General features: G+C 39.0%; 2 protein-coding genes across 3 annotated transcripts in view; one reads left to right on the top strand and one right to left on the bottom strand.

The window, feature by feature from the left end:
* The first annotated feature begins 498 nt into the window (after positions 1 to 498).
* The window catches only part of SNX7 (sorting nexin 7), a 29,355-nt gene continuing 4,317 nt past the window's right edge, over positions 499 to 25,536 (top strand). The window contains exons 1-8 of the mRNA XM_068199749.1: positions 499 to 952; positions 6,698 to 6,880; positions 8,734 to 8,844; positions 9,270 to 9,434; positions 10,378 to 10,579; positions 12,450 to 12,649; positions 16,028 to 16,114; positions 21,462 to 21,614. Of these exons, the coding sequence (XP_068055850.1) occupies positions 776 to 952; positions 6,698 to 6,880; positions 8,734 to 8,844; positions 9,270 to 9,434; positions 10,378 to 10,579; positions 12,450 to 12,649; positions 16,028 to 16,114; positions 21,462 to 21,614 (1,278 nt within the window). The 5' untranslated portion in view covers positions 499 to 775. The remainder of the gene's footprint in view (positions 953 to 6,697; positions 6,881 to 8,733; positions 8,845 to 9,269; positions 9,435 to 10,377; positions 10,580 to 12,449; positions 12,650 to 16,027; positions 16,115 to 21,461; positions 21,615 to 25,536) is intronic.
* PLPPR5 (phospholipid phosphatase related 5) overlaps positions 22,021 to 25,536 on the bottom strand; it is an 83,894-nt gene continuing 80,378 nt past the window's right edge. Inside the window, exons 6-7 of one of the 2 annotated variants that reach the window (XM_068199751.1) lie at positions 24,482 to 24,553; positions 22,021 to 24,400 (exon numbers count right to left, since the gene is read on the bottom strand). In XM_068199751.1, coding sequence (XP_068055852.1) covers positions 24,266 to 24,400; positions 24,482 to 24,553 — 207 coding nt within the window. In that variant the 3' untranslated portion in view covers positions 22,021 to 24,265. The remainder of the gene's footprint in view (positions 24,401 to 24,481; positions 24,554 to 25,536) is intronic. The other variant, XM_068199752.1, reaches the window with a different exon arrangement.

Below are 25,536 nucleotides of genomic sequence, written 5' to 3'. Positions count from 1 at the left end.
CTCTGCTGCTTTTAAATGTCTGCTGTCTCTCTCCCCGCTGCTTTTCTGATGTAATGTGCCATCACTTTGTTCTCACAAGCATATTTCTGACACCAAAGAGTCCCTGGCCTCAGCATCAGGACACACGCTTGACCTCACGGCGAAGGGGACCAGCTACGAGCGACAGAGCGGCTGCTCAAGAGAAGCTGTACGAGAGGCAAGAGACAAAGCAGCAACGCGTGGGTTTTGCCTGCTGCCCCGGCGGCGGCACCTGAGTGCCTGCCAGGAGGGAAGAAAGACCAACCCTGAGAGCGCAGGAAAGCAAGCCTGGGTACGCCCCTGCCGGGCCCGGAGGCTGCCGAGGGCAGAGCGGGCGGCTGCCTGGGAGCGCACGGAGTTCTCCAGACCGAGCTACTGCACACACTTGCCAGCGGCTGCGGCCAGAGGCAGCCCAGTGGGCGGCTCGCCCAGTCCCCCGGCAGCCCCGGGGGCGGCCCGGGCGGCGTCCCCCGCACCGCCACGAACACGCCTGTGGGCGTTGAGCCGCCCCGTCCCGCCTCCGCAGAGGCCGCAGCCGCAGTCCCCGCTGTCCGGGCCTGCCGGCAGGCTCGACACCTCCCGGCCCCCTCGCTCCCAGCCCTGCCTGGCAGCGCGGCCCTCCTGCCGCCGCTTCCACTCCTGCGCACTGGGCGCGCCCCCCGGGCCGGCCGCGGCCAGGGGCGGGCGGGGGAGCCGCCAGTTGCGGTTCCGCGGGGAGCGGCTGTGGCGGGACCGCCGCCCGCGCTCGCAGGGCAGGATGGAGACGGAGAGCCGGGTACCGGGGCTGGCGCTCCCCGCCGGCGGGGAAGGGCCCGGGGCCGACTCGCATCTCGCTGCGGCTGCCCTCGGCACGGCCCAGGGGCCGCTACTCGCCGCCGCCGCCGAGGTGCTGGCCCTGGACGATGAGGAAGACGACCTGGAGGTGTTCAGCAAGGTACGGCAGCGCCCTCCGCGCCGGGGGCGGCCGGGCGGGATCTCCGGTACTTTGCCCCAGCGGGCGCCGGGGGAGCCGGGCTGGCGCGACGGGACGGGACGGGACGGGACGGCTCCGCCCCGGGCGGCGATCGCGGCCTCTGCCCGCCCGCCCTCGCACGCACGGCGCTCCCCGGTGCCACCGGGGCTCCGTGGCGGGCCGGGCTGCCCGAGGGCGCGGGGCTGACACGGGCAGCGCTCGGCGGCGCCCGCAGTCCCGGGCGACTTCTCGGGCACGAAACGCGGAGTCGCTGCTTCGGACTGCTCTTACCTGAAATGTGCCATCTAATCTGGACTCGCTGTACCTTTATCATCACTTAGATTCGTCAGGTGCCATATATGTATCTGTAAATTAAATAAAAAGTCGTGTTTAGTAATTGCAGTTGTGTTTGAGTGTAAATGAATGTTTCCAAGTTCCAGTTTGAGTTTTCTTTTAAAAGATGAAATCTCACACCTAAGCATCGGAGATTTGAGAAGATAATATCTGAATTTTGATGATGAGAATAAAATGAATGTAACTGACAATGTATCAGTGTCCACCTTCAGAGAGCACACAGCCAGGTACATGCATGCCCATCTGGCTGCTAGTGCTGGTTTTAATTAAACCATCGAAGGAGGCTGTGGCTTCCACGTATATTGTTCCTCATTTAGTACTGATTTAGTACAGGTTAAGACAAGACTTAGCTCTTGTCTCCTCAGTAGTTAAAGAAGAGGGCATGTCATGGATCTATTTGCCTTATCAAGGCAGCATCTAGAATATAAGTGCATACATAGAGCTAGGGTGGAAAAATGTGTATGGGGCTAGGGTGTCATTCACCATCTGAGACTTGTGAACTGCTGTGGCAGGATGTGTGCCATGGGAGAGAAATAGCAGTTACATTTCCCATTTGAAAAAGTGGCAATGTATTTCTATTCAGTGGGACAGATTGTCATAGGGAGTAAATGTGTGGTTTTTATATTTCTGTAGGTGAGAAACTGTTGTGGCATGAATGAGTACTACTATTGGAATAAGGACTTCCTTTTTTGGAGTTATGTATTTAAACTCTGTAATAGATTTTATGTATGTATTGCTATGTATTTAAATGGTAATAGAATTCTTGTAAACTCATGGCTTTTAAGGCCAGAAGGGACTCAGGTGATTTAATAGTCTGTAACTTGCAAGAGATTAGGCTAAATTTCACCAAGTTACCTGTATTTTTCTGAAGCATAACTAGGGTCGAGCTGAATTATATTTTCTTGGAAAGCACCAGTCCTGATTTGACTTAAAAAGATGAATGATTCACTGAACTTGCATGCAAAAGCAGTACTAATATATAATTTTAGTTGTTTATGCTCACTTTGCATCCATTTCCGTTTAGGAGTGAAGTTCAGGTAATTCTTCTTGAAGGTATCTGCTTATCAACACAGTGTATTGATGCTTATGCTGCTTCCATATCAAGAGCAATTCTCCTTGGGAATAAAAAATAAAAACAAGTGGAGTTGATACAAGTTACTGCTGCTTTATGGAAAATATTGAGATCTTTAAATTTCTACCTGGATTCATGCCAAATATTTTTTACATATATGAAATCTTAACTACTGTTAATGCATGCTACATGATAAGTTATTTCTGCAAACAAAAATATTTGTCATGTGAAAATACAGCTTTCCTTCCAAAGCTTGGACACCTGCATGTAGTGAGTGTATATATCAACCAGAAATTCATAGTTTGTTTTCAAGTGCAATTTGAGATCTGATCTTTTGAGCTGATGAAAATCTGTGATGTTGGTTGGGCTTTACACCCTATTTATTCATGTTCCATATATTCAAAGGAATCTGACAGGTTAAATGTAGCTTACAACTAAGTTTTGTAAAACCAATTTTTCCTTAACATAGTGTTCCAGGACTGCCTTGTTTTAAATTGCATCTTAATGGGGTTCCTCATGCAGTGGTGTTGCCTTTGCAGGCCAAGCAGGATGGAAGCAGCCATGCAGAGCTTGCTGCCTGCCGCTCTCGTCAGCTTCATCTTTCTCAGTCTAGGCAGTGGAATGTGCCAGCTAACAAAATGGTGAAAAATGAGATTCTTAAAAATTGTCAACCTCAATACCCTGAGTTATTACTCAGAATGTAAACACTGGGCTTGTATTTTATGAAAATCCATAGACATTTAACCTGATAGTGTTATAAACCATTGACCTAGTATCCTCTGAGATATTTCAAATATTACAGACCAGCATCTTCAGCAGCTCTGATAAAGCATTTCATGATGTGATATGCGTTTCACTTTATCCTAGTTTCCAGTGCCACTGAAAAAGTTTGTAATTCTTTTCAGCAGAGACAAATTCTGGGAGCTGAGGTATGAGTCAGACAAATGGAATGTTTTCATCCTGCTTTCTTCCCTTAGCTTCAAAGTATAGAGTACTGCCTGTATCACAAATACCCATTCAGTTATCCTTTGCATTCCTTGATAACTGATATGTAGCACTGACAAAGCTGTCAGCAGTTTGGTTAATACTTAAAATCTTTAGGACCTCTGCTTTCGAACTCTGTTTCACAGTGGTTGTCTGCATTTCATAATTACCGAAAACTTAATGATATTTCTGAAAAACATGTATATGCCACTTCAGAATTGCATAGAAGCTAATTTTTCTTCAAGATTTTTCTTCAAGTTCATCAAGGATTTGAGACAGAATAGTTCCTTGGCCAAAAAATGCGCTTATAAATCAGTCCTCCTGAATCTTTTTGCTCTTTGAAGAATGCTCCAACAACCAAGCTATTCACTTATAAGACAAACTCTGCCCCATGTCCTTTATATCAAGACCTGTTTTTGGATCCTGACTTCAGATTACTGCAAGCTCTGGATCATTGCTGGAAGGGAGGCATGGATGGATGGATGGATGGATGGATGGATGGATGGATGGATGGATGGATGGATGGATGGATGGAGCACAGAGGTAACCTTGGGTCAAGGACCTATTCTCAGAGAGGGAGCACTGTTTAGACAAATCCCCAGGCTTAGTGTCTTCTCCAAAGAGTTGCAGTCTCAGCTCTGTGTGTAGCCTGTTTTGAGGCTGCTCCTGCTGCAGGAGTGTTTTCTTCCCTTATATATTTTGGAGTGTTACTGACCAGTTGCAGTCAAATGTGAGACTGAGATATGTAACTGCAAGTATTAGAGAAAGGAGACACAGGAAAAGGCCCTCATGCTGCAAGGAGCTCATTGATTTTCTGTTGCTTTGGTCTCTTGGCCAGTAAATCAAAAGGCATGAACCTGTTTGTGGACTGGCACATGCAGCTCTGCCAGCTGCTCTGTCAGGAGGGAAGGGGCTTGGAAAGAGAAGGGGTACTGCAGGTAGGTGGGGGTGGGGGAGGTGTGGGAAAGGACATCATTTTCTGGGACAGGGCCTTGATGTTCTTTGCATGGATAAGGAGGAAGAAGGTTACACAACCCGAGAGCTGTCTGTTTTTCCTGTGCTACAAAACTCCTGCCCTCATCTGTATGCACACAAAAACATAGTTCCAATCACAAAATTACAGCTGTATAGAAAATTATCATGCGTTTTTTAAACTGTGCTTCTGTGATGACATCAGGCTTAGGTCACATGAACTTCAAGAATTACTGGAAGTAAACCTGAACTATCATGAGGATAAAGAGATAGATGCTTCTTTAAAAATCACATGTATTCATTTGTGTGCATGCAAATACTAGAGCTGTATTAAACAAAATCAAAGACTTGCTTATTCTGTGGATTTTTATTGCCCATATTTTGTTTCTCAAAGCACATATTCATAAACCCTTTCACACAAACATATACTTTGAGACACCTGCATGAATAGAGCAATTTTTAGTAGCAACCTAGAAGAAGGAAGGAAACATTACGACATTAATGCTCCATGTAAAATGAGAAAATATGAAACACATTTACCTTGATCCAATTTAGGCTTTGCAGAGTCATTACTCCTCAAATTATAGGCCATTCAAGTCCCTTACATGCTCACATGCATTTTTCTTTCCATAGAAATTTCCCATTGCCTCAGCACTTTGAATTGCATGGGCTGCTCTGAGCCAGCAGTCCTCGTTCTTCATCTAGACCATGGGCAGCCAGCGCTAGCAGGCTCTGGGAACAGCTCTGTTTATTCTGCACGACTCAGGATAGTGCTGGCTGTATAGAAGTTGTGTAGAAACACACTGAGAAAAAGTAAAATTTCTGACAGGCGTACAAGGAAGCCACTGTGTAATATTTAAAGTGTTGTCTTCAGTCTTCTGTGTTGCTTTTGTCTCCCTATTCAAAGAACTGCATGTAAGTGATGGGAGGAGAGCTAGTACATAAGCACTTTCTGGGCATAAATCCTAGTATAAATGTCTCTTCCATATTTGTGGGAGTACATTGATAAACCCAAAGAAAAAGAACAAGATAAGGTGTTTCTTTCCAGAGAAAGTTTTGATCTGGTTGAATTCAAAGGACAAAAAGCAACTCTGACACAGTTCAGCAGCACTAAAGTGGGGTTCCCTTCATTCCTGTGAGATCAGCCTTAGGATGATGCCGTGACTCCGGTTAGTGTGGACTCGCACTATTCCAGTCCTGGCATTTGAGCAGTTTTCTCTTTAACTACATCCCTGTTCTCCTTTCTCCATAGTTAACAAGGCACTGGAGAGGGCAACTCTTGCCACTCATAGTCAGTGTAGTCTAACAATGCTTTTAGAAAACTTCTAGAAAATAGATTAATTGTAAAGTTTGTTATGAAAATAATTATTTGTCTTGCATATATTAAAAAAGATGTATGCAGTATTTGATATTTAAAATATAATGATTTATTTCAATTTCTCTGTTATCTCTAATGATTTATTAATTTCTTATGCTCTTTTATGAAGTTAGTGAATTCAATTTATTTTCATGGTAACTGTATTCTTCAAGATTCTAGATTAGTAGATCTCATCCAGACTTGTATCTAAGGAAGAAAATGAGATTTCTGGTCCATTTCCAATTCCCACCTCATTTCTCAGCAGTTGAGTGAGCACCACTGAATGTACTAGCAAAAGCAGCTGCTCTGGGGACATATTGAGTTCTGTGGAAGTGGTCAGTGGTATCAAAGAGAGGTTTTTCACTTCAGCAAAACAGTGGTTTGACTTTTTTTTTTTTTTTTTAAGAAATTAAACAGCAAATTTGTGCTGCATCCTTACTTGCTGTTTTTCTTCAGAAAAGAAAAGATTAATTTATGTACCTTTAATTGTTTTCAATTTCAAATTTAATTTTAAAATAAATGCAAACTGAACTATCCAGTTCCAGTAAAAATTCTGATTTGAATTTGCCTTGGTTTTTTGAATCATCATTTTTTATCCATCCTGTTCAGGTAATTAGAGATAACACAAACATCATAAGTCTTCAGTAACTTACTTCTAACAATTTTAATAAAACTGGTGAGTACCCTACACAATTAATGGGTGTTTGGTTCATAGCTAATTTTACTATTTATAGGCAAGTTCTCTTTCTAGCTATGTATAACATTCTTCTCAAATAGTAGTATTTTGTTCTTTCATCCATTTTAGAATAAATCTCACCAAAGCAAATACTGAAAAGGATAATAGATTTGTTATGTACTACATAATTCTTTCATCTGCTCCGAGTTTTATCTGTTCTATCAGATTATTTTAAATCTTGCCATTTTAGCATCAGAGACGTGTTTGTATACAAAGGTTATTGATATGGATGTCCTCATCTCTTATCTGTAGGATATATCTCTGACTGAGGTAAACTCATTCAGTCCTTCAGTGCCAATATCCCCCTCATCAATGATAAACCAGTATAAATTTGAAGATGGGCCAGAAATAAGAGATCTCTTCATTACAGTCGATGATCCTGAAAGCCACATTACAGCCATTGAAACATTTATCACATACAGAGTAGTCACAAAGGTAAGTATCTATTCATGCTTTAATGGTTTACTTTTTTAACAATTGTTATTTTCACTCTTCTTGCACACCATTCTCTGGCATATTGCTAAATTTAAACTTGAATCTTGCCATGAGATATAAACAACTAAAACTGCATGAAACTGTGCTATATAATGGAAAAAAATTCAGTGTGAGTCTGCATACACACGTGCTTAGATTCTTTATGTTGAAAAAGTAGTTAGTAATTTAGTTAGTAATTCTTCAATGGCAAAATGAATGCTGTGAGGCAATAACATTTTCTGTTGTGATCTTCAGTAGTAACAGGAAACAGCCAAAGGACTGATCCACTTTGAAGACACTGTATAAGCACAAGTATTGATGACTTTTGGATAACTTACAGGCTGCCAGTCTTATGTCTTACATAAACATTACCTCAGTTCCATTATTTTCTAATTGCAGCATCCATTAACACATGGATGTTTGCTTCCCATTGCTTCCCATGTATAGTTGCATGTGATTTCTGGGGAAACTGCCACAATTCTCTAATCTGCCACAATTCTCTAATGAAAAAGTAGTATTAGGAATCAATTAAGTGTATTTTTAGTTGTCCTGAATGCAAGTTATTTACAGGAAATAAGGAAGAAAGTCAGTCTTGTGAGACCAGCCAGGTCTTCTGAGATTACCAGTAAATATTCTTCAGGCTCCATTTTGAGAATTGCACTGTTAATTTATTTGACTTTGAGTTCTTTTTAAAAGATTCATTTAAAAGCATATTTTCAAATGGGAATTATTCATCTTTAAATAAGAAGAGATACCAATTCCTCATAAAATATTTAATGAGTAGGAAGAGAGCTATCTTTGTTATGTTGCTAGCAGTAATTTTCACTTTATGCCTGTTTCTGTAGACGAAAGAACATTTTTTTCTTCAGGCAAGTATGAAAGGGCTGTAAGTTGGATTGGTCTTGCTATTTTATCTCTTCTATCCTTTCTTATCATATTTAATTTGGAGTGCTGGTTGTTGATGATAAAGTAATAGCATTCCTCCCACATACCTTGAAAAATTTTTATTCAACCCTCAGAAATGTTTGGATTACAAAGGCATGTTTTGAGGTTTTTAGAATTTACTTGCATCGCGTTATAAATCTCTGTGAACAAAGAATGCTAAATAGCACACGTTAATGGAAACATGGGCTCTTTGTGGCTTGCCTCCAGAAGACAGAGCAGTGGTAAAACAAATCTCAGGGTCTGACAATTTTGTAATCTGTAATAAGTATTTTTTGTAGGCATTAAAGGTTGGCAAGTTCTAACAGGGGGCTGCAAAACTGGAATCAGTGATAGGCTGCAGAATGCATTAAGCAGTGCAGGAAGTGTTATTGCTGTGATATGCTGACATTTTCATGTTTTGAATGTGAGGATTATTGAGTAATGTCACCAGGTCCCAAGGACATGTGTCAGCTCTTTGGGCTTTGTTCAGAGTGCTAAAAAATGGACTTTCCTCACTACTAATCACTTTAAGAGAAGTGTCCTCAAAGTAACGAACATAACTGTGATTGGTGAAAGAAAAATGCCACACCAAAGTAATTATTGCAATAATTTTAAACATTGTGGTAAGATAATCATTATATGTCACTGCACAAAGTGCAGCTTAGTGCTCACTTTTTTTTTCCCCCCAGTAGAACTTTGATATCTTGCTGAAAGAGGATGTGTTAACTCTTCAAGGAGTTGATCATTGTTCTTTAAAATAACAGCAAACCGGTAACAGAGACCAAATAGAATGTATGCATTCCCTCAAGTACTCAGTTTTCTCCAAAATCTAAAACGTTTTTTTTCTGGTATGCTAACCTAAGCCTGTTTTTTCTGCTTTTGGTTTTCAGACAACCCGTGGTGAATTTGACTCCAGTGAATATGAAGTTCGAAGACGATATCAGGATTTCCTTTGGTTGAAGAGCAAACTTGAAGAAGCGCATCCGACACTGATTATTCCTGTTTGTTTGCTAAAACTTAAGTTATTTTTCTTTGTTCATAAGATGGCTCCAATTTTATACAGAGATGTTTGAGGTCTTTCTTCAGCTTCTGAAGTTTCATAAATATTAAGCCAACCTATTTTTCTTTGCTTTATATGTATGTGACAAAAATCACATAAAGGTATTTCTTAGGTTTTTAATTGTGGCATTTGCAGTAATATGCAGTAGTTTATGTCCTTTCTAAGTTGTACTTGTGTTCTTCTGCACTGTATATTACAAGAAAAATGGTATACCTTAGTTGAATACAATAACTTTATATAGCTTTTGGGTTATTGCATGGTGGATTTTACAAGGTATACCTATGTTTTTTAGTAAGCAGAAGAACTATTATAATACTCTGAATATTATGCAAATTATACAATATATTTCTTCTTTTTTTTCCTTAGCCGTTGCCTGAAAAATTCATAATGAAGGGAATGGTGGAAAGATTTAGTGATGAATTCATTGAGACTAGAAGAAAAGCTTTACATAAATTTTTGAACCGTATTGCTGATCATCCAACTTTAACTTTTAATGAGGACTTCAAAATTTTTCTTACTGCACAAGCCTGGGTAAAATGACTTTGTTTTTATTTACAGTTACATGAAACCACATGTTGTGTTAGTAGGGTGTATCAGGAGCCTCCCTGGTTCAGTATTCAGTAGTGTCATCCCATGGCTTGTTAAAGAAGTGGCAGAAGCAGGCAGGGATTTGTGGAATATTCATAACCTGAGATAACCTTTCCTTCTGTGGTTTTGGTAATCATGCACATGACCATAAATATTGCTGTGCCTTACAAAGTTGTTTTTGTTACTGCATTTTGGATTTTTGTGGCAAATTCGTAGTATTTCAACTCTGCATGTTTTTTGGTACACATATAAGTTTCCAAGATCATGAGTAAAACAGTCATATTAATTAATTATTGTTTTGGCATGGCAATGTCTTTTCCTTTTTTTTTTTTAATTTTACTAATCTCATAAAAGAAAAATCCAGGATTTTCTTGTTGCATTGTTGCAAAATGTGTCCAGTTGCAAATTGGAGTTTTGTACTCAGAAAAGCCTGCCTCTGAATTTCAGCAAAGGTTATTCTAGCAACATGTAAAAAGAGTTTTAAAAAAGTAGGTGGATTACTTTCTCCAGTAGGAGCATTGTCTGCTTTTCTCAAAGACTTATTTCTGCAATCATCACCTCTGCTTTCCTGTTCAAAAAGCTGAATTGCAAACCAGCTAACTTGCCCTGAGGAGCAAAGGGGTGAAAGTTCTCTGCCATCTTCAACCATCCTTGCGACACTGTCGTACATGGCATGCTTGTGTTTGCTCAGAAAAGCTTAGCTAATACATGCACAGGACAGGGATGGTTCTGACACTGGTCTAATAGTGATCAGATTTATACACTAAAAAGACGAGATTTATGTATGTAGTTTTGTTAAAAAAAAAAAAAAAGCCCGCTTTTATTTATCGTTTTCAGAGAATTAACAGTAGTACCTGGAAGTAAAGAGAGCTTGTTCTGTCTTTAGGAACTCTCCTCCCACAAGAAGCAGGGTCCTGGTTTGCTGAGCAGGATGGGACAGACCGTCAGAGCTGTAGCATCCTCAGTAAGAGGAGCAGTTAAAAATCGTCCTGAAATTTTTACAGAAATGAACAATTACATGGAAACATTTAGTCAGAAAATAAACTTACTAGATAAAATAGCTCATAGAATTTACAAGGAAGAAAGGGGTAAGTAGGAAACTTTTATCAGTTTTATTGATTTAAGAAATTAAAAAGTAAATTAGTTTTCATTGTGGCAGGCAAAATACTCTTACGAGGAAAAAGGGAGATGTTTATATTGTGTTATTCTTTCTGGTTATGTTTCTGACAGACCTTCAAGTTTGAATAATTTTTTCTTAGGAAGAGTTTTAGCATGTCATTCAGCTACTTATAAGGAACTTAGAAGAATGTTTTAACATGTGCTTTTTGGAAAGCTGCATGACCTTTGGTTTTTAACTTTCAAGGGAATGTACAGTTTCCTGTGCAATCTCATAGTGACATGAGGCTGTCTTGATTCTAGGTCTCTAAACTTGGTTTAGTTTTGTTCTGCACCTTTTTTTCATTGACAAAGTAGATTTTAATTTTTAATAGCTTTACTGTTGGCCATAATTTTTGTCATGGTAAGCTGTGCCTACTAGAGTTTTCTCAAGAAGTATGGGTTAATCAGAATTTTTTCCTTAAATAAGAGCAGTTCACACACCTAGTTGGAATGCTAAGTTACTGAATTTCCTGAGATTCTGAGATGATCCTGATCTCAGACTATGCCTGTTCACTAGAATTTCCACTGGGCAGCACTTGAAGTATTTACTTTGTCTATATTATATAATATAATTTGAAGAGCTTCACTGTGTTAATAACTGAGTCCTTGACCTTACTTGTGCAGTACCAGATCTCAATGTGTCCTCACTGAATTGAAAGGGTGTTATAAAAGAAAAATACATGTTTTTTGATGAAAAGAGTTTCTATTGATATTGTTCCCTCCAGTGAAAGTAGCTGTCTGAGGTCTGTAGGTTCAAGGTGTTAGTGCCAAAATATTTATTGGAAAAACTTAAGAATTGTGACATGCTCCCAAATGTTATAGGTTATATCCTCTTTCTAGATATTCCAAACAACACTTGTCAGAACACTTGTGTGCAGGGCCACACTGCTGTGAATTGGAATTGTTGATAGCTGTGACACAGAGAGCATTCCTGCTTGCAGTACCTTAACATGGGGTTCTTGATTACATCTTCCATAGAGGGCTTTTTTTGGTGCAAATAATCTCAAAGCAAAATTACACTCTTTATGCCACACGACTGCTTTCATCTTTCTTAGGACATTTCTTCATTATAAAATTAGTAGTGACAAAATTGCATTTTCAATGCATGACCAATGTGTTCACAGTCTCCTCCTGAGAACTGCAGCTTGCCCATGTTTAGCCCTAGCAAATGGCACAGTGATTTGTGGGCCTTCTCTGATTATGGATTATCACTTGGTCCAGAAACATAAGAGAAGTAATTAATAAGATATCTCTGTATTTAAATTAATAAAAACTACTGAAGGAGATACCTGCCAAGCAGGAGTGAACTTGAGTGTTTTTTCTGAAGCTTTTGGGACATAACAAAGCTTCTAGTTTTAATAACTGAGACTGTATTTGGAACATTACTATTTGGTAAAAAAGCAGAGGAAGAGGAATACAGAAGCAGAGGAATTCAGGGCAGTAGAAGTCAGCAAGTCGGACCAACTGCTGTGGCTCCTCTTGCTCTGTGTGAAGACAGTGTGAGGTAATGCAGGTCATTGGTGTCTGAATACAGCTCTTCAGGTCTGCCTGAGTATGTGTGGCATTGTGAAATGTCTGGGGCACTTTTGCTGATAGATTTCTTAAAGCTACTTAATTACAATACATTAATTGATTAGTTCAATGATAAACAGTGAACTGGAGTTTATTTATCTTGGTTGTTTGAGCAAATTTAAAATAACTGTTGGTCTCTTGCTTGGTTCACAGTAAATACAAAGTTGCAATTAGTATCACTTAGAGTTCTGTTAATGAAGAGTAATACGTGTGTATGTTCCTTTTAAGACTATTTCAGTGAAATGAAGGAGTACGGCCCCATCCACACGCTGTGGTCGGCATCGGAAGAAGACATAGCCGACTCTCTGAAGGGCCTGGCCAGCTGCATCGAGCGCTGCTGCAGGGCCACGGAGAGGCGAATGGCAGGGCTCTCCGAGCACCTGCTGCCCGTTTTACATGAATACGTTCTCTACAGTGAAATTCTCATGGTAAGGTTGCCTGAAGGACTCTTTATGGCTCAGTATAAAATTTGGCTTAGTCCAGTGACCATGTTCAGGAGAGAATTTGTTGCTGTTGAAAATTACTTCACAGTCCCTGTATTTACTCAGTACAAAGCATGCACAGCATATGATACCTGTCCATTATTGAGGAATGAGATTGCTCCTGTTTCTCTTGCTAATCAGGCAAGAGGCGCCCCTTCCAAATAAGAAGAGCTCGGTAGTTTTGCCTAGCAGGCAGCCGTGGGTAGCTGTGCTAGGATGTCTAGTTTTGCTATCTTCAGTGAGCTCTGCATTGTAGCAATGAGGGTTTGGGAACAGCAGTTGAGAAAGACCTTCCCTGACACTGCCAAAATATGAACTCACTGAGTAACAGATTGTGTGTGGGAAAAGGAGTGGAGAGGTTTTTCCCTTTCTAGGAGCTCTTCCTAAGTATGTTTTCTTTTTCCAGAACAGCTGGGAACTTCCAGTCCCTGCACCATTATATAACCATGTGTTAGTCTTTGCCATAAGCTACTGCTCTCAGTTCCCTTTATGTATGTATTTTGCTTACATTTGGAGAGGAAGTAAAAAATCAGACTCCAGAGTTGATACAGTCAGTGCCGGTGGATAATCAACATAATAAAGTAACTGAATTCAGTATGTCATAATTCCCACTTTGCTGCCTACAGAAAGCAGAACATGTGTACAAACCCCTCTTTGTCTAGGTTTTGAGCAATGCCAGCTGCAGAATCTGTTCTTGTGTTACTGCTGGGAACCCAGCTCCTGCTGCAGTGGTTTCTGGGTAGGGGCTGCAAGAGTCTTACAGTCCACTGGTAGAGTGAGACCCAAGTGAGCTGAGCCTTTAGTGACACTCTGCAGGGTATTGCCACTTTATCAGTAGGGCTTAGCTACTGAGAGTTAGGAATTCCTGCTGCAATGACTGCTGTCTTTAAAACAAGCTTCACAGAAAAAGGGGCCATACAAAATGTCCTGTATCTCACAGTCCTCATTATTTTCTGGTAGATGGAGGTAGGTACTGCTTTGCTTAAAGATCTGAAGAGATTACTGTCCTAACAATTGCAGGTCATCTTCTCCCCCACTTCCAACCCTATGTTTCAGAATTTCTATGTTACCCATAAGCAATTGCAGTCTTCATGCTACTGAGGAGATGCTGCCCACCTATTGCCTTCTATTTTGCAGCCTGACTCACCCTCACCTTTTCTCAGGCATTCTGTTTTGTGCAGAGCACAGAAAGATTTCTGAGGACAAACCCCAGGATGATTACCTGGCTCTTCCTGCACATCTTACTGTTGCCCACTGCATTTTTTTTTTCCTGTTTGTAGCTTTCTTGAGTCAGCACTTGCAACACAGTATTAGGCTGCCATGCAGTTCTGTCCAGGGGAGTCTTCCTTCAGTAGCTCATTCCTGTTCCACAACTGTTCTTTCCCTTCATTCACCATGGATTTTTGTTTTACTTATTTCTTATTTCCCTCCTTGCACTTTGAAGAGGGAAATACTAGTCACTAAAATAAAATACCTAAAAATACCGTGTGGAAGTCAACCACTAGTAAGCCTTTCAGAGGTGTGTTTAACCCCTCACAGGGACCTTGGTGCAGTGCTGCCAAGATCACATGCAAGTGTGCAGAACAAATGTGATCAATACAATACAATCCTTGTATTTTCCAGTGTTGAAAGTTCAGCCTGTAACTAGGAAAAGAGTTAGATTCATAACTAAAATATTTACATCTGTACCAACCCCTTCCTAACTGACCCACAGAACAAATCTGCTTTCCCTCAGGGTACAAATTACAGCATTAATTAGTTTTGGGTCCACATAAAATTTTCTGTGGGTTTTGTGGCAAGGTACCATTAATTATTATACAAAATACCTGTAGAAGTATAATAATATGTTTTAAAAGTATAGTGCCTTTGTTTGCAATTAGAAGTCAGTACTTGCTGATGTAGCACCTTAATATTAGTTTTGTCTTGTAATTTAAAGTGTATGTGTGATAAATGTTGCCAAACTGTCATTAAAAGTTTTAAAAGAAGCAAAAGAAATAGGAAAAAAGAGAAAACATTTGTATTATGAAGAAAATCTGTTCCAGAGATTTTTTTTTTGCTTCTGTGCTTCCAGATAAACATTTTCTGTATTTATCTAACCAAAAGATTCCAAGGTATTGATGAGCATTCATCTGTATTGCTGATCTATTGCTCAGAAAAGCCCAAGGTCAAATTTACCAGGTTTTTATAGTGATTACCTGTTCAAAAAGAAACATTGAAAAATTACTTGAAAATTAAGCTCTTGAATTATTCTATCATGTTTGATAAAGTGTCAAGATTTCAGAGAGAACTCAGTCAAATAAGAGAGCTAGAGAAGGTAGAGCTGCTTGTGCCCTGTGCTGTTTCAACATGCCCTGTGCTAGAGGTGAATACTGAACATCTCTGCAGAAGAAGCAGTAAAACCAGTTATGGCAAGGTAATGTAAAAGAAGGTTTTGAGATTTGTAATTGTATATGTCCTGGTTCTGATTTTTTTCAAAAAGACTAAAGCTTTGCAACACTTCTGCAAGATAAGCGTACCTGAGTGTGCTTTTACAGATGAGGAAGCTAAGACAAAGAGATGTTTGTAAGGCTTCATCAAGGTCTCTGAGCAAATGAGCATTGGAAATGGAAATTTAATCTGTAATACTGTTCCTGTTTTGTAGCTTAACAAGTGATATTGCTTCCCCTTTCTAATTTTTTTTGACATTATGCTAAAAACCCAATACCTAATAAGATAGTTTCAAGGGAGCTAAAAATTACATATGCTGAAAATAAACACATATATTAATGGTAGAAAAGCTTTCATTCCTATGGTAACTTTATCTGATTTTTCTGATATTTTTTCTGATTTACCAGAACTATATTTGGCACTTATAAAATAATATTAAAGGTTAAAGTCACAATTTCAGTAATGCCTTGTATACTATTTCCAGTCATTCTACTTTATATTGTAAATTTTACTCAAAGAAGATATTTCTGTTCAGGAGATTTGGCAAACTCAGGTTTCTGTTTTTAAATGAATATATTATAAGTTAAGCTGATACCAAGTAAACTTGTGTAGCAGTTCTGCTCATACAACTGGCAGTGATACTGTGTATGGCAGAGTCTTGCAGCACTGATTTTGGATTTAGTAAGATTATTGAAAAACCTGTAAGATAAAATACAGGTATGGAAAAATAAGTTGTCATGATTTTCATTTTTTTTAATAAAACATATATAAAATTATTAAAAGGTATCATTCTGTGGTCTTATTTATCAAAAAGCAAATTTCTTTGATGGTTTTCTGAAAGATCTAAAAATTGGTGCAGTTTACTTCTTTTTTTTTTTTTCTTCTTTCCATACTAAGGGTGTTTTGAAAAGGAGAGACCAAATTCAAGGCGAGCTGGATTCCAAAGTTGATGCTTTAGCCAATAAAAAGACAGAGAAGGATCTGGTAAGTATTTTCAGAAAGCTGGACTCTTCCAGGCCATATTGTACCAGCAGGGGAGGCACGGAAGAAGGACGTGTGTCCTCTGAGGCCACGGGCTGGGAGTGGGTGCTCTCTCCACACCTCTGGTAGCTCTTTGTGCCAGGCAAAGGCCACCACCAGAAAGAAGCAACACTTCAGTAGCTGGGCTGCTGGTCATGGTGGGCAATCCCTGGCCTTTGTCAACACAGACTGTACCACAGCTTATTTTTAGCTTTTCTGTTTGCTTCCACACTTGGAGCTAAAAGAAAGTAACAGTTGCTGCAGTGCTTTTGTAGCTGCTGCTTCATTGATGTAGGAGAGGTAGAGGAGGTGATTGGAATCAGCAAAGCTGTTCATGAAACTTATTTAAAGTAAAATGTTCTGCATTCTGTTCTTACAGGTTTCTGTTTTTTCTAGTTGGTCCCAGGGATCGTTTTTTTGCTTCCAGTATGAAACCTTCATTCATTCTAGTGAAGTCAGACTGTAACTGGTACCCCATGGGGACAGGCATCCCCCAAAACCACCAGCAAGGCTCAGCAGCCAATTAAAAACAACCTCTGGGATGAGAATTGGCATTTTAAAAATTTTTGACTGTTAAACTCTCCAGCCTAAATAATGTCCTTTTAGCACAGTATTAACACCAAGTGTTATACGGTGTAAATAATATGTAAAAATGACTAGTAACTTTTTAGTACATCAAAGGAGAAAATCTTAAACATTTCAGATGCTTTTTATTGGGCTTGTTCTAATTAGTTTCCATGTAAAGATGAGCTGTTTAGATAGTTTTTGGCACTTGAAATGCATGTTTTAATTTGATTTTTTTGGCACTGAGATGAATAAATAAGAATATATTGCTGATCTCTGATATCTACAATGGCTATGGTGTATTATATAACAATTTGCCTCTGTCTACTGGCAGTGGGACATTAAGTAAATATCTCGGGTATCAGGGTTTTTTTCCTGAAGCAGAAATTTTATGTTCTGTAACTTGTTTTTGTTTCTCTATTTGCTGTTTCTCCTGTCCATTTTCCTTAGTTCAAAGCCTGAAGCTCTTATAAAATGCACAGAGGATGGTGAGTTGAAGAAGCCCCCTAGGCTGGGAGTTGGGTAGCCATGGCAGGTGCATTCAGCAATGAATTCAGCTCCATACAGCTTGTTTAGCAGCCAGAGTTGTTGTTTACTGCAGAAAAGACACCATAGCCTGGCAGGATGCATTTCCTGTTATAATCTGATGGAGCTCTCAGACAACATGCATGCACTCCCTTTTCCTGAACTGCTACAAATAAAAAAGAGATATTTTTATTTTAGCATAGTACTGATCATACCATGTTGATTTGATACTAACAGTGGTTTACTCCATCATGAGGTGTTTGTACTTGCTTCCAGTAGGATTTTGAAATCAGTTTGCCCAAACTTTTTTTTTTCACTGTGTATATGTTTCCATATCTGCATTTACAGTTTGTTAAAAGCTTTGGACACTCTGATTACCCAGGTGTTCAGATCTTTGCTTTATCTTTCCAACCCCTCTTTTTCTTACTAATTTCCGAGAATCCTGTTTTTGAGAGTGTGGTTCTCCTTGCAGTCTCAGAAGAGCAGTAAAACAGATGTCTGGTAGTCTAATCTGATAATAAAATCCTGTGTTCTCTAATTGAGTGACAGCTGTATCCTGAAGACTTTTTCTTAATTAGTAGCTGAAGAGTTTTTCTAGTAAGGATAGTTTGGCAACAGAGAGTGGTGTACTGCTATTTTTAACCATTCAAGTGACTTAACTATTTTCTTGGTCATTTATTTACTATGTTTTCATTTTTATTGTATGCTGAAATATTTTCCTAACACTTCTAACCAGACTTAATTCTTAATAAAGGTGGTCATAACACAGGTATGTTGTCGGAACGGGTCTCAGACACCAAGTTTGGGTGTATTTGCACATATCTATTCCTAAGCAGAACTCCCATAGCTTCTAATGATCTCATAGATGTCAGATTGAACTTGTCAGTGCAATCTAGTAGCCAGAAATTTTGCTGACAATGAGTGGCATGAACCCTAATCTCATTTGAAGTACATTTCCACTACAGATAAGGAGTCTCAGACTGTCATTATAGCTGATAAAAGGCTGTGAGATATTTAGCATTGGTCGTGGCAAACATTAAATGATTTAACAAACACAAGGTTGTACAGCAGAAGAATGTAAAACATCCCTAAGGTCAGTGCAGATGAAATAGGCTGAAATTGCAAATTAAACCTTATGGGACATTAGGCTCATCAGCTGGGAAAAAATAAAATGTTTTCTTGAGCTGTGTTAGAAAGCTGCTTGTGGTGCTGCTACAAAAGCCAAAACCCCGGTTTCTACTCCAAAATTTGGTCCACAAAGGAGGCAGTTATTCAGGGTATGGATGGTTTGAAGATTGTGATTTTGGCTGCAGGCTCTGACAGAGAGATTGGGCCCAACATTGCTACGCTCCTGCTTATCTAGACATTTCTTACCTCCAGACCTGTGGCTGTAAAGATAGTGGGATATGCTGCTCCATGATTCCCACACTCCATCCTGAAGGTTACACAGCAATGCTAGTGTATCCCTCTATAGTTTGGGCATTTTTAACAGTTTTAGTCTTGTCACTAGGGCTGATAATAATTCTGAAAAAAGGTTGGTATTAATGTGGCATTAAGTGCCAACTTAAGGATTCTAGTTTTCAGGCTTGAAACTGAGTAGTAAAGAGATGAAATGCTGAATCCATTACATTCTGAATATATTTTATGTTTTAACTGCAGGCTAAAAAGGGGTTAGTATCACCAAGCTGTAGGATTAATTCATATAGCAGATAGAAATTCATGCTATTTTGCATAGTGAGATGGTGCAAAATGTTTTGTCACTGTGTAATTTGGCTTTTGGGCCATGTCTCTGGGCTACAGTCACATGGTCCATGTCTATCAGCACTCTGCCCTAGCAATGCCTGGCTCCCACCTTCCTGTGCTCTGGCTCCATGTCTTATTAGTGCTGTGCTGGCTTCTGGCCATCACCGGTGGGAGATTTCATTTCTCACACTGGCTGCTGCAGTGAGATCAATGTAAGAAAATGGATTCAGAATCCTGGTTAATTTGCAGGATCAATTGTAACAATTTACACCTTGTAAATGAGGAACACACTAGGTGTGTTCTGGACTTAACAAAAACTAGGTATTTTTCTTAAGTCCAAGCCATTCTTCTTTAATTTCTGCTGTCATGGCAGCTAAAGAGAGTAGCACTGATGGGTTTTTTCAGTTTTGAAAAAGTTTGATAACATGTGGCATAATGCTGCCTTTAGACCTAAGTCCAACCCGTGCCTTAAGACAACACATGGTTTCTTTGGGGCTTTAGAGTGGGGTGTTTAAACTGCATATCCAGGCAGAGTTGTATAACAGAGTCTACCTGACAGTATCATGTTCTGACTACAGTATGGAAGAGATAGACCAAAAAACCCTGTAAAATAATTTAAAGTTACAAAGCTGTAAAGACCGAGGGAAGGGGAAGCTGTTGCAGCCAGGACTTCTAAGTCAGAGAAGTTCTTTATGTGTGTGTTCCTACATAGGAACTTTTTTTTGCAAAAGCAGAGAATGGATTCAACTGCCTTTCCTATTCTAAATCATCTTTAAAATGTCACCATTTTCAGTATTCTGTGCATATTCATTTTTTGGTATTTGAAGGAAAGGCCGTTAGCATGGAACATGGTCAAAATACCAAATCCAGTTGTCTAATTCCTTTCAAGGTAATTCCCCCACATTTAAACTTTGGATTAGCCTTTTCATTTTGAATGCAATGTTAATAGTTGAAATTACCCTTGTCTGTAGCTTGATTAGTGGTTTGGCCAGAAAACTGAACTTGGGCTTTTCATAAAGTAGAAATAATTTTTTTTTCATTTTGTTCCTCATTAATAACCAGTATGTCATAAACCTAGAAGTGTGGCAAAGAAAATCAGTGTGGAAATCAAATCTAACTAAAAGTGTTTGTTACTGACTGTGGATTACATCGATTCAGATGAAATTTTCAGTTTTACTAGCTGAGGAGGCCTTGGCTTCTTTAAGAGCTGAATAGGATCCAGATTCCATTTGATGGCAGCATCACTGCTGTTGCACTCGATCACTGTTCTCCCCGGCATGGTCCATGCTGGAGTCTGTGCACCCTGACTTTCCAGGTCTTGCTCTGAGTTCTGACATTTCTGTGTTCTACCAGGAGCATAAGCTTTCCTTAAAAATCCTGGAAGTTAGTCCTGGAATCCTGAACTTCCTATCAATGAAAACACCAGCTCTGCAGAAAACAAAAGTACCTATCCAACTTTACACAGGTGTGGTATAAGGAAGAAACTATTTGCTTCATGGCAGAATATAAGGACGAAGAAGAAATGTATGGAGCCTGAGTTGCAATGGAAGCAATTAGAGGAATTAAGTTTTCCTGCTTGATGTTCCTTATTTTGGTGGTGTTTGTGCCTGCCTTCCCTCCTGCTGCAGACATTGGCTTTGCAGTCCCAGCACATGATTTTGCACTGTAGCCACAGGAGATCTGCCTCGTTTTGTGACCTGGTGCCAGCCAGAACAGACACAGCTAATGAGTAAATGACAATAGGTAACCGAATTACTGAGAAGACCAGAAAAAACTCATTAAAGATAGGGCTGCTGTCCACTTACTCCCTTTAGCTGGCAAGTCAGCTTGTGCATCTACAGTAATTAGAAGCAAGGAATGTCTGTAGAGTAGCCCTCAAAGTTTTGGGTCCTGGATTGCTGTGGAAGAGTTTCTTTTCTGTAGAAGTCCTTTCATACAATTTCTTTCTCTGCTTCTGTATTTCTGTTTCCCTCATATGGTCACACACAGTTCCACAAGAAAAAATGGTAATGTGACAGGCAAGAAATCAGAAAGTTTGTGATTTTGATTTCTGCTGTCTTCTCCCCATTGTGTTTCCTCCTGTTATCAAAGATTCTGACAGGATTTTCTCAGTTTTCCTTGCCAAATCTAATTTCTACAATTGATTCTGCTTCAGTAAAGCCCTCTATATATTTCCTTTTTGATGCATTAATGTCAAGTGCTAGTGAAGAGGTGCCAGAGTCTGTAACTTCTCTAAGTGAAAAAATATATCTCCAGGAACACTTTCATTCTGGCCTATATTTTCTGTTAATTAATATTTCAGAAATTATAGTGAGTTATTAATTAAAAATTTTAAATTTATCCTTGGAGAAATAATTTTTTTGCCAAGTTAAATACCAACCTTGGTTCTGCAGTTGTCTTTGTCTCCACTACAGTCAATTAATAATTTTGGAAATGGTGATTTTCCTAATATTTTTTAATGTTTAAAATTAATATTTAGTTCTCAGAAGAGATTGGGAAACTTGAAGACAAAGTTGAACGTGCCAATAATGCTCTGAAAGCGGATTGGGACAGGTGGAAGCAGAACATGCAGTGGGATATGAGATCAACATTCATGAATGTGGCTGAGAATAATCTTCGCTATTATGAAGAGGTAAAACTCTTTCTCACAAAAATGTTATTTTTTCATTATTTCAGCGAAGAAGTCCATGGGTTCTCTGTAAAGAGGAATTTTTCCATTTTAGTTCAAACATTTGGTAACTTTGGAATCAGTTTCTGTGGGAATAGTGGGGCAGTTATCCTTAATTTGACAGATTTCAAGACGAATATATTTTATTGTGCCCAAGTCGTTGATCCTGAGTTCATCATCGACAGAGGGCACTCTTGTTTTACTAACCACAACAACTTGGAACATGATTTTCTCTTCAATGTCAGCTGCTATATTTCAGTTTGGAAACATTTTGCTGTGAGAGTATGAAGAAGCCCTCTGGAAGGCTCAGACCTTCATGAGGAAAACCTTTAAATGTGATTCCATCAGATTTTTATTCTCAGCTCAAATGCCACTGGTAATATTCTTGGTAAGAATTTCCAAGCATATATGCTAGGAAGGAGAATTTGAAAAGATAAAACAAAATACATTAACCATTCTGTGAAGTTTCCGCATGGGGAACTCAATGTTGATTGAAATGCTCATTTTGAAAATATCCCAGATGTCTTGAAGTTTTAAAAATAATTTCTCCTTACTTCTGGGAAAAAAATGGAATGCACTGAGCCATCTATTAATCATAAATTAGTCATTTTCACAGATATATTTTGGTATCTGTAACTTCAGTAATGTAGTCTGAGCCTTTTATGGATTGCACATTAGCCAATGGTAGTGCTCTGATTTTACAAATCATTTTGTTAAAACATAATTGAAAAGACAGAGCTCAGGATCATCAAGTCTAATTAATTAACATGCAGTCTGTGAGATGCATGGACATTGACAATCTGTTGTTACATATTAAGATCAAAATATTTTCAGAAATCAGGCAGCAAGCTTTTGGCATCCTCTAACATCTTCATTTATTGATGGTCTCTGACTTCTATAGCAGCAATATGTATGTTACAACAATGCTGAATATATTAGAATATTTTCTTTGTGAATGATTAGCTGCAACATAAAAATAATTATTTGTTTCTTTTTCCTGTCTAGAAATGCTTTTTGCTGAATTAGAAGTTTAATCCAGAGCACCAAAGCACATATTGTATGTGAAATTACTGTTCTTAAGCCACAAACTGTAGAAAATTATTCAGCTGTCTCTGTAACTGCCAGAGGTTCTTCTTAAATAGCCGCTGAAATACCAGACAAGTTGGTTTATACTGAGGCACGATCTTTTGTTGGTGCATTTCTTGAATATTGAAATCTGCATTAAAGGTTTTGCTGTTATATCTTTGTAGATCTACATTTTTTAAAAAGCACCTTATCTTACTACAGCAGTTGCAGTAATAAGCAGCATTGTGCTAAGTCAATGACTCCTTGTTTGCAAAATGAGCACTTACTAATTTCTTTCTGTTTTATCAGAAAATCGTTATCTAATCCTGATATTCAAAAGAACTTGATAAAGTTAATATTTTGATTGGGAGTTTTCACCTAAAATTCATTTATTTAAGACCCATGGTTAATGGTGATGGTTAATTATTAGAGAAGTGATTACTGGTTACTGCCAGAGGCCTGTGTATCTCAAACTACAAGTGTGTGCTCCAGAAAGCAGCAGGAAAAGAAGCTCTGGCATCTGCTCCTCCTGTTTTGGAGTGAAACTTCAGGAAAGGAATCTCAGAAACCTGAGTAGCAGAATATTATTTTTATGCTTTCAGCAGGAAAGAGAATCCAGCCTTAAGTGTAATAGTTTGAGTCTGACTCATTAAACTCATGCACAAACACAGTGTCTGTTACAGTGTTTTTCACTTGTTCAATTATTACTTGCTTCATTAGCATTCTTTCATATGTCTGAAGTTACTCATTCAGACTTTTGATGCACCATTTGATGCTTACTAAGCCTTTTCTTGCTGTAACATCCCTCATGTTATTTCCTGCCTTTTTTCTTCCCCAAAGCATGTTCTGTGCATTTTCCCAGGCACAATGGATGCTATGAATGTGATTCAGTTGTCCAGTTCTTCTGTCCAGCTCCTATGGGGAATCATCTCCTGCTTTCTAACTTAGTGACTACCTGCATCTCATCCTTTCCACAACTTCCCCCACACCTCAGTTATTAAACTATTTGTGCCTCTCCACGAGCAGTGTCCCATTCTCTTCTCTACAGCAGCAGTTCACTGTGCTTCTCATTACTCCCCTTGCTGACTGCATTTCCCAGTCACACAGCCAAAGAAGGAATCATTTCTGTTCACAGTCATCCTCTGCAGCCCTTAAATTTTGGGAACGACAAAATACTGAGAGACAGGCATCTTGTATTTTTTGATGGCTGCTGCAGTAGTAGAGAATGCAGCCCTTCAAAACCCAAGCCAGTGTGGTCAAAAACAACACAGCAGCATGTCAAAGTACACTAGAATTTCCACATTTCATCTTTGTCACAATGGGCAAAGATTATGACCTTATGTTTGTTTGGGTTTTACCTTAATTGTAGTTGCCTAAGGATTCTGCTGTCAACTTGTCAAGCTTCACTTAGCTAGCATAAAAAAGTATCTCTTCCTTAAGCTGAATTAATGTTCACATGAATTGAATGTTACTCCAAAGTGTTACCAGTAATTAGGTTTCTCCGGATTTACAATTTTAAGAGTTATTCCTGTAGTCTTCCAGTTCACTGGCTATCTGCATTTATTAAACTTGAATAAGAAGTGTTCCTTTGTTTCTACAGCTGTTTTGTGTCTCTCAATGCTGTGGTAACAAAGACATGAATAAAAGCCCAGTGTTGCAGATTTACAGGGTGCTCCTGTGCAGGCCTGTGAAAATGAAAGCTTTCAAGTGATAGTGTGCAAGCTTTGTTATAATATATTTAAAGTCATCTAGAAGCCAATAATTACAATGACTGACCAATCATTTGGTATTCCTGTAGCTGGTCTCAGTGGTTCATACAGTTCTGTACTTCCTTTCCTCTAGAAGAGAGTTGAATAGATACTTAATTCTCTCTGTATTCCACAAAGTCTTAAATCCAAAATAATATTGTACTAACAATGACAGTAAATGCATTGCTAAAAGGTGAAACAATATGAACAATATTAAAAGGTTTTAATTTTTAAAAATTCATAAATTTCTTCCTATTTCTGAAGTAAATAGTATTGATTCAGCACATGTTAACACTGTACCATTTATTTTACTCCTTTTCATCAAGCCTTAGGCATGACACCATTGTCTGACAGCTTAGTCCAGAAGAGGTATCTGCCAAACAGCTGGAATCACAAACTGTCCACAGGGTGGAGCTTTCATCTGAGAAACTGAGTGTCACCATGAATATTTTCATTAATTTTGAAATAGATGTTCTAAAGATGCAGCATCACTAAATCCAAAGCAGGATACAGAGTTAGTGGTGATGCTGGCAGTGTTTCTTAGCTGGCAGGTTTGAAGTGTTGCTGCTTGCAGACTAGCAGAACCAAACCAGGCACTGTTGAATTCTGGCTTCAAAGAATAGAAGCAATTAAACATATGCTATTTTTTTCTCTTTTTCTCATGTGCTTAGTATAGCTAGTACATATGCAGCCAATGAATTTTGTTGACTTATTCTTTTCAGGAAAACCACCAGAATAAGTGGCTAGATTTTACAGCCCTACCCAAAGACTAGTTATACATTGTAAATCCAGCAAATATACCAGAGTTTGGGTTTCCACTGCTTGTTGGGTACTCCAGGAAATGCAGACAGATTGGTGTTTTTTTCCTAAATTGGGATGATAGTTAGTTTTGGCATTGAAAGAATGTGTTTTTTCTTGAGCATGGATGAACCTTTCTTTTAAAGCATAGCATTTGATTTTATTTATCGCATGTGAAATTAATCCTGTTAAATCCTTGTATCTTAATCAGATAATCATTTACCTTTGATATAGTCAGATTCTTGTTGGTATTGGCACACCTTATTATTTTTCAA

The sequence above is a fragment of the Anomalospiza imberbis genome, chromosome 9 (assembly GCF_031753505.1).
Source record: "Anomalospiza imberbis isolate Cuckoo-Finch-1a 21T00152 chromosome 9, ASM3175350v1, whole genome shotgun sequence".
Lineage (NCBI taxonomy): Eukaryota > Metazoa > Chordata > Aves > Passeriformes > Viduidae > Anomalospiza > Anomalospiza imberbis.
This window is presented reverse-complemented; position numbering and strand designations above follow the sequence as displayed.